This window comes from Daldinia vernicosa, assembly GCF_022497035.1.
Source record: "Daldinia vernicosa strain CBS 139.73 unplaced genomic scaffold F5Y00scaffold_100, whole genome shotgun sequence".
Classification (NCBI taxonomy): domain Eukaryota; kingdom Fungi; phylum Ascomycota; class Sordariomycetes; order Xylariales; family Hypoxylaceae; genus Daldinia; species Daldinia vernicosa.
In genome coordinates, this window is record NW_025954016.1 from 24,148 (window position 1) to 32,971 (window position 8,824).

At 47.7% G+C, this 8,824-nt stretch overlaps 3 protein-coding genes across 3 annotated transcripts; 2 read left to right on the plus strand and 1 right to left on the minus strand.

The window, feature by feature from the left end:
* Positions 1–1,009: 1,009 nt before the first annotated feature.
* Positions 1,010–3,548, minus strand: F5Y00DRAFT_14034 (uncharacterized protein). The gene is made up of 4 exons (XM_048004358.1): positions 3,156–3,548; positions 3,011–3,068; positions 2,148–2,854; positions 1,010–2,085 (listed from the first exon to the last, which is right to left on the minus strand). Exons 1-4 carry the CDS (start codon positions 3,309–3,311, stop codon positions 1,153–1,155), a joined length of 1,854 nt encoding a protein of 617 aa, XP_047859764.1. The 5' UTR covers positions 3,312–3,548; the 3' UTR covers positions 1,010–1,152.
* A 958-nt stretch (positions 3,549–4,506) lies between these two features.
* On the plus strand, positions 4,507–5,799 carry F5Y00DRAFT_250138 (plasma membrane proteolipid 3). The gene is made up of 3 exons (XM_048009693.1): positions 4,507–5,061; positions 5,130–5,205; positions 5,275–5,799. The coding sequence occupies exons 1-3, from the start codon at positions 5,016–5,018 to the stop codon at positions 5,444–5,446; spliced, it is 294 nt and encodes a 97-aa protein (XP_047859765.1). The 5' UTR covers positions 4,507–5,015; the 3' UTR covers positions 5,447–5,799.
* Positions 5,800–5,979: 180 nt separating this feature from the next.
* On the plus strand, positions 5,980–8,174 carry F5Y00DRAFT_250141 (uncharacterized protein). The gene has a single exon (XM_048009694.1). It carries the CDS (start codon positions 6,374–6,376, stop codon positions 7,865–7,867), a length of 1,494 nt encoding a protein of 497 aa, XP_047859766.1. The 5' UTR covers positions 5,980–6,373; the 3' UTR covers positions 7,868–8,174.
* The last annotated feature ends 650 nt before the right edge of the window (positions 8,175–8,824 follow it).

Below are 8,824 nucleotides of genomic sequence, written 5' to 3' on the forward strand. Positions count from 1 at the left end.
CGCAGCCTTGATATCATGATTATGGTCTCGCCTTAATCCCACTTCTTGCTACAAGGCGGAATACGGTACTGGAGCCTCGACCAACTACCTTAAATGACTAGGTGAGCCCTAATAGACAAAGATCTCTGGAACAAGTATTTGCGAGCTACGTGCAAATATTATTTTTTAACCGTAACCAGAAGAGCTAAAACGCACTACGATCTTTCTTCATTTCCTTTACATCCTTCCATCCCACCCAATAGCTCAGTCATCAGAGCCAACCAACCACCTATCTGTCTGCACAGCCCGGCTCCTTGCTTAGACAACCATCCCTTACTTGTTCGATGAGCAAACTAACCACATATATACCTCTTAGAGACAAAGAGCTCGTCTCGTTAGTTAACAGATAGACATGAGCAGGAAAAAAATATATCAGAAAGAAAAAAAAAGAAATCCCCCTCCCCCCCTACCAAAAAAATGAAGACGGGATGGTGAGCAAAGAGAAAATAAGTAACTTGAGTTGAAATAGAGCGTAACAGGTGTAGTAGTAATAAGTAGCAGTAATAGTAGTAGTAAAAGGAAGATACAATAAAACTCTAGGAATAAGTCCGGGGTTCGACGAATGAAGCCAGGTATACCATTTACACTCCCTGCGCTATGCACCACCCATTCAGATCCCGCCTTACTGCACATATCCGTCCATTTGTACAAAAGTTGGTCCTTCCACCTAGGTCAGAACTTTCAATGTATATCGGGCAACAAGGTCGTCGACATGGTTGACAGTAAAAGAACCTTACCCACCACTCCCAGCAACCAAGGCCCCTTCCCCTAGATGTCCCTTCTAGAAAATCGGCCTTTTTTTGTCTTTTCCAGCTCCACTCAAACATTTCCGGTGTAACTTTTTCTTGTCTCTCAAAACAAAAACGTTTCCCCCACAAACACCCTGCTAATCCTTTGGTATCCTCGACTCCCCCCTATGCCGCATCTTCAAAAACTGAGCCCACACCCTTAGGAAGTGCCGTTTTCTACGTCCTGAGAAGTACCGCCAAGGATGACACCGCCCATGATTTACCGTGCACTACAACATTCCAAACACGGCTGAAATTGGTTATAGTGAAATCGGATACCGAACACCCCGCACGAGGTCCGTACGGGCCGAAATACTATTTGCGTTTAAGCAGGTGATTTGTTCGAAGGCGCACCAGCGCCATTCTGACGAGCATCGCCACCACTGACGGACAAACCGCCAATACCGGAAGAGAGGAATGCAAACGGATCGTTTTCCGACTGAGACGAGTAGAAGTTATTAGATGGCCCGGCCGAGGCGGGACCGTTGCTTGCAGACTGGAAAGCAGCCTCGGCAGCTCGGCTATCAAATGGTCCTGCCGAATGCGAACCCGGAGCAGGCCCGAAATGAGTATTCAGAGATGGGTACGGGGCGGCACCGCCACCAATGCCTGAGGGCAAGGCATATGTGCTAGGCGGGCCTCCAAAGTGGTGGCCGTAACCGCCAGACGCTCCAAATGGCCCGGCAGCAGAGGCAAACGGGCCTGGACCCGGCGTTCCGGCCATAGACCCGGAGCCCATACCGTAGCTAGAACCGCTATCCATTGGCGAAGGATAACCAGAGTCGGCAACTACTGCAGCGCCAGCACGGCTGGCACCACACCGAAGACAACAAACGTTCTTAGCAAAGTTGTGGTAACCACAAACTTCATTGCCACACTTCCAATCTCCAGCTCGAAAGGGGACAACACCACTACCACCCATGCGACCTCCTCCATGGCCCATGTTTCCGTGATGGCCGCCGTGATGCGGCGGAGGACCCATCATAGCCGGCGGACCGTAACCATAGCCGTAGCCCATGTCACCTTGAGGACCGGCGCTTACTGCGGGGAATGAGCAGCGGAAGCAGGCCGTCCGTCTCTGAAAGTTGGAGAAACCACATGAGGGGCATGTCCAGTCGCCAGGGCGGGGTCGGTTTTTACTCGGGGGGAAAGGCGTCAGGATTTCAGCGGCTCGATCAAGCACGCGACTAGAAGACGGTGAAACCTCAATGGCCTTCTCGTTCAAAGCGCGACCATTCATGCAGAGGCTCTCGGCGGCCTAAAATGTCTTAGTTGGGATACAGAAACATATAATATAAGCATATATACGTAAGAACATACCTCTTCATGGGACGAAAACACGGCAAAGCCGGTACCTGTGGGCTTATGCTGTTCCGGGGTACGTAGGGTCCAGAAAGCAATGGGACGGCCACCAAATTGGGTAAACCAACTCTCAAGCTCCGACTGGGTAGTATCGTGAGGCAAACCAGACATGTGCAGAACCTTGCTTCGCTCAGATAGGAATGCACGAACATCAGCACGGGCATCCATAGGACGGGTCAAGACGTCAGGATGCTCCTGGGGTGGCTGAGACTTGCGAATCAGGCCGCGCAGAACTCTGGCAAGAGTCACCGCCTCTTCCATGGCACGTCGAGGAGATGCTGGGGCAAGAGCCTGCAGGTGAAAGGGGAGGTTATGTTTGATAGGGGCACTGGATTGGACGGGCTCGACCTCGAGGGCAGCGCAGATGTTGGAGAGCATCGAAGGCCCGAAGGGGAGAGATTCAGGATGGTGCTGTTGCCATCGTTGATATTCGGTACGTAGATCGAATGTCCTCGAGTGTTGCAGGTAGGGTGGGAGTACAACGGCTTTGTCGCGAGCTTCACGAGGAAGCTGGACACGAAGGTCCCAGGCGTCAAGAGTGACAAAGACGAAGTCGAGATTTTGAGAGGTCAGGTGCTCAGAAGCGAAAGCATCGAAGCGGTTAACCGCGTCCCGGAAAGTTCCCGCATTTCGTACATGCTCCCACGTCAGGGTCGTAAGGCTGGCTATAAGCGCAAAACATATAAGTATTAGTCTGATGAAGCTAGAGATGTGTGCAGAGGGAATGGCGATGCTCGGAGAAAAGGAGGAGGAAGAATAGGAGGAGGAGAAAGGGGGGAGAGAGGGAAAAAGGGGCGGTTAATCCCGTAGCTACGACTTACTGCATAATGGTGTAATAGGTGTATTGATAGGTTTCACGAGCACGCTCTCACGATGAATCTAGCATTGAAAGAAATAAGTCAGCACGCAAAGGTTCAACCCTTTATAGCAATAAACTCGTTGATTTCCACCGTCCATATCCCATACCTCTTCAAGCGACTTAGAATCTAGGAGGATCCAGCCAAGCTCAATCACCTCTGCGGAATCCTTCGTGACATAGACGCCGTGTTCATCACAGGTAGTTGCTACATGGATAACGACGTAGCGGTCGATATGAGGAGGTGGAGTCTGCTGGCTCGACATATTGGGCAGACTCGATGCCTATGATATAGGACGGCGGTAGTGGTGATGTTGGTACGTGGTATGTGGTATGTAGTATGTAGTATGTGGTATGTAGTATGATGTTTTATAGTACAGTAATTAAAGTCGGACTTAACGCGGCTCGATGTAGTATTGTATGTTACGACGGAAACCTGTCGAGTTGAACTGAGCAGGTTTTAAGAATTTAGAAACCCCAAAAGTTCAAGAGGATCGAGGGTCATAAATGTGGGATCGCAGAAAGGAGGTCAAAGGCGGTGGCCGAGGTGTCGTAGCAACGAGCGACTGGAGCTCCAGTTTGTTTTTTTTTTAAATGTGGATGATTAATAAAAAAAACCACAACGAGAAAAGCTTTCGATGCAATGCGCGATAAGGAAGAATCCAACGTCGAAAAAGTAGTTGTAGTTATTCCCTTTTTTTTCTTCCTTTTATCTCGATAGGATTTTGACGTCTACCCAGTTATAAACCAGGCAGCTCCTCGCAATCTCGCAATCTCGCAATGCTGCAATGCCGCAATATCGGGAAGGGGGATCGAGGAAAGCACCGGAACAAGAAAAAAGGAAGAGGAAAAAAGAGAAGAGATAATAAGGGGGGAGAATGATGTTCTCTAGTAGAGAGGGATAAGAGAGAGTGAGTCTGTTGTGCGCAGAAGGAGGAGAGGAAAAAAAAAAGAGCACAGAAAATGAGACGAGTCACGACGAACACCTCCCGGGATTGTACAGTTGCGTGGTGGGTTCGGTTGTAGCGAGAGCTGTTGGTTTTGGGCAGTGTGCATAGTTGGTCAATCTCCTTATAATTGATTGACTGATTGATTGATTGATTAATTGAATTTTTTTTTCCCTTCCCCTTCCTTTCCTTTTGGGTACCCCCTCTTCCCCTAAACTTCCTATTACCTAACTAAGCCAAGTCTCTCCTACCTCTAATTATTTTATCCCGGACCCCGAAAGGCCTCTTAAAAAAAATTTAGACCGGGTCGAAGAGCGTTGAATTGTGGAGTTGCCAACGTAGGTACAAACGCATGTGGGCTCTATAAGTATGTACCTACCTCCTTACATAACGTCGTCATCTGCTTACCTCCCTGGGTACTAGCACCACTTTCATTTTATCTTCCTCTTTACAGCTTAAGAGGTAGATTATAAGGAGAGTAACTACTTGACCTATAAAGATAAAATTGCGTATATGTTATTATATTTCATTAGGTCCCTCCCCGGTATACATTTAAAATGTATAATATAAGGTATATTATCACCCATTCGCGCATACGTTCCTTACTATATGCCCTTACGCCATGTATTAAGAAATACATATATACCTCTAATACGGTCATATGATTATTAACATATTCATACTTACAAATACTTCGATGTGCGGGGTTCCAAATGATGGCTTCCATGGTATGTAGAACAAGTTAACGTACGAGAATGGCAGCTATGTACCTACCTCCCCAGACTATGCTTTACGTAAGGTACGCTGCTACTGATCGACGTCATCGGCGTCGTCCCGCATACCGAGATTTAAAACATACCTACCAGGTACAAAACCAAAGTAAACCGGTAATTCCGAATCTTTGTATTTCATTAACTTGTGACATCCAATCCTGGCCACCAGTAGTGAATGACCATTACTTTACCCTTTACCTGCCTTAATATCATCGGCTTCTAACTCGCAAGCATTTCCTACTTAATCAAAATGGGAGCTGCATCGGCTATACTCATCGTCCTCATAACTATCCTTTGTGAGTAGTGTACCAAAGAAGTCTCGGTGTAGGCACTGGCTACAGGACAATCTAACTTAACTGTCTAGTCCCTCCGATTGGTGTCTGGGCCGTCGCCGGATGTGGCGCCGATCTGCTTATCAACATCTGCCTCACCATCCTTGGGTATGTAATGGAGCGAAGGTCTTATTACATGAAGCGATGCTAGAAAACTAGCTGATATGTTAAGAGCAGATACCTCCCAGGCCATATACACGCCTTCTACCTCGAGTACGTCTACTATGACCGTCGAGAGCAGGCCAGAGAGGGCCGCTATGCCGCCCGACGAGCTACCGGCGTGTACAGCGACCGCGTGCAAACAGGCGGCTACGGGTACGGCACGATGGTTCCGCCGGGTACCCACTAAATAGCCAGTTTACGAAGAGGGAACGTCGGTTTAATTCCAGGAGGGCGTTTTGGTTTGTAGCATTAAGGGGTCAGATGCTTTCGAAAGACACTGGTAGTTGGTACGTAATAGCAGTATATTCATTCATTGATCGAAATAGTCTCGCAGATTTGCTGAAGAAAAGTATGTTTATACTACGCCGAAGTTAGCAATTCGTTGCTATTTGAAAGAAGTCAATTTTGCAATCAGAAAATTCATGGAGGAACATGGCATTATATAGGTAATTTAAGCCGTCCAAGCCTTACTGTTGATATACATATTAGTGTAGGTATGATAGTCGCTAGCAATGTTATCACTAAAGAGCTATGTATCTATGTAACGCTGAAACCTACATGACATTTCTGTACATGTATGTACATGTACATATGCAGGTAGATAGGTAACTTGAGTGGATCGGTAAATACCGTACTTAGCTAAGCAAAGTACCTAAGCTAAGCTAAGCTAAGCCCCTCCTCAAAACATGTAACTTTTACATGTATCATCTTACCTACCCACCTCTCTACCACTCAAATAGCACCACGACTTTGTGCAGCTCACCCTGGTTCTTCATCCATCTCCTCTCCAGAAATCAAACCAAGAGTAAAACGACAACATTAGACAAGCTCGTCTCCGGTTCGAACCACATGTCCCGCCTACGCGCCGACGAATCATCCTATTTCTCTAGTTCCGACGCAGGGAATCACATCCATTATCTACGAGAACATCAAGCACTTCCTGTTGGCTGCCACAGCATATCGCCTAATACTACTTACAATCAGCCCAGCTACTGGCTTGTCTAGTTTGTCTAGTTCGTCTGGCTCGTCTGGCTCGTCCGGCTCGTCTAAGCACTTCAAACATCCTCCCAGCCTACATATCCCGTATATACACTGAGCCTGCACGTTATAGAACATGGCAGATACATCATATCCTTCAACCTACCCGCCTCCTCAACTTCGTAGTAATTCCCCTCCTCATCCACAGACCAATACCACCACCAGTAGCTCTCCGAACGATAGCAATTTCCCAAGGCGTTCACTACCCTTCGTCTTCCCTCCTGTCTTTCCCAAAATTACTTCATCCACCTTTCTCGTACCAAATACCGCCGAAGGAAGACCAATCCCTCTCGACGACTCTACCACTGCCCATCGTACTACTGCCCTACGCCAGCTGAGTCGTTCCCAACCATCCTCGCGCCAACGTTATTCCAGAGTCAAAACTCCGCCCAGTGCCAAGAGTTCAACGGCCGGAACTTATTCGCAACCCGTCGTAGTGCGTACATATCCAGGAGCTTCTTCGTCGTCTTCTTCAGCAGTTAAGGGCCCGGTGTCCGTCTCTAGTACCTCGTCTTCACATAATCTATCATCTCAGCGTATTAAACGGAATAGCACAATGAAGGACAAGATGCGCCGTAAAGGAACCGAAAAAAGACGCGCAACAGTCGAAGCCAAACTACCGCCTCTTGAATCCTTCACCTTTAAGAGTATCATAGCAGATATACAACAGGACGTTAATGCAGACCTTGACCGGATAGCAGAGATATGTGCACGCACGAAGTACTCTCTCAGCAACCAGTACGAGGTCCATATCGCCCCTCAAGGATCAGGACCGGGGTTCCTAGGACCCCCATCTACATCTTCAAGGCATCATGTTCCTGGAGGGTCTACGCTACAGTCGGTATCGAGCGATGACGAACATACTGGTTCCGTGCAGAGGAAAAGAAGAGGCGCTGCTCGGCGGAGAAATACCGCCTACGGTACTCTAGAAACAATTATGAGTTCGAGCAGGTCCTCGGATGAAGATAGGAGCAATAAAAAGCCGGCCGCTCAGATTATAGAGGAAGTAAGTCGTACTACTACAGGTACCAACGATGAGAGCACCAGTGCGGCCAGTACGGAGGCCCAGGCCAGTAGCGAACAACAGGACGACCAACAAGGGTCTCTCTCGTCGAAGCCGGCTATATTCGCAACAGCCATCATCGACAGGTCTCGAGGCCAAACGCAGAACGCTACTACTTCCCCAGGGGCACCGGGGGTGATCTTACTAAGTAGTCCTGCAGAGCCACAGACATCAAAGAATCACCTTGAAACCAAGACATCGCCTGTAGGACCTACTGGAAGATATTATACACGCGAATCTCTAACGAGGATTCCCCAGGCAGTCGCATCAAAATCTGTAGCTGCAGCAGACATTACCACACCAGAAGAGCCAAGGAGTTCATCAAGCCTGTTGTCCGGGTTCAGCACATGGATGTCCTGGAAGGGAGCAAAGCCTTCTTCTGAGGTAGCTGTGGCAGATCCCGAGGTACCTAGGGGCTATTCTTCTTACGCTGAAGGTACACTGAGGGAATTGCTCAGGTCCATAGAACAAGTTGGGGACACGGCCAAAAGGGATATCAATATATGAGCACGTGAAATGTTGGCAAGGTTTGCAAGGTTTTATAACTCGTAACACCTCATGGGTACTGCTTTTATTAGGGTATTGTAGCAGCAAGGCGTTTGGTTAGTTCTCCCGGCAAGTAGAAGAAACAAAAAGCGTAGGATGTCTTACCAGTCAGAGGCATCGCACCGTGCGCGTTCAATACTTACCTACGTTGTTATTCGAGAATAGTAAACAAGTCAGCTAAGAGGAAGATATGAAGATACCCAGATATGCCTAATGACATATATGTACGAATGTACAAAAAATATAATTTGAACTGTTAAACCTGATACCCAACTCAGCTACTTTTAGGCCATTTCGTGCCGTGCGATAGCAAAACTTATATTTCTCTTTGCCAATATATATTATAGAATGCAAGCCGGACTGTTTCCCTAGCCAGTGGTTAGAGATTAAGTTATCTTAAGGGCTTAGCATTTGATCTACTTTTGCGTATTGTTCCTAATCCTACAATATTCACGTCACGTGTAAGCGTTTACCAACTCTTTACTGTCGGCTGCTGTTGCTCCGATTTTGACGATTGATACGTTTTTAAATACATCGATATATTATGCTTCACTTGTGTTTATCCTGCTGATTGTGTTTGTAGGTTATGGCATCCGTGTGGTACATTAAAAGCCCGAAATGTAAGCACAAGATCGAACATGTTGTAAAGCTTTATAAGTCCTCGTGTCTAGCCCTCTATGTACTTATCGTAATGGAACAATCATTGTATAAAGATCACCAAGAACAACCCGAGATTGCACCCGCATCATATTCTTACTTATGATATAGCACCGGGCCTATTCATAAGGCAACTACACTCCTATAGCTAAATAATAACGGTGGAAGGGTTTTAATATATCATAGAGGGGGGGGGGGGGGGGGGGGGGGGGGGGGGGGGGGGGGGGGGGGGGGCGGGAGGGGGGGGGGGGGGGGGGGAGG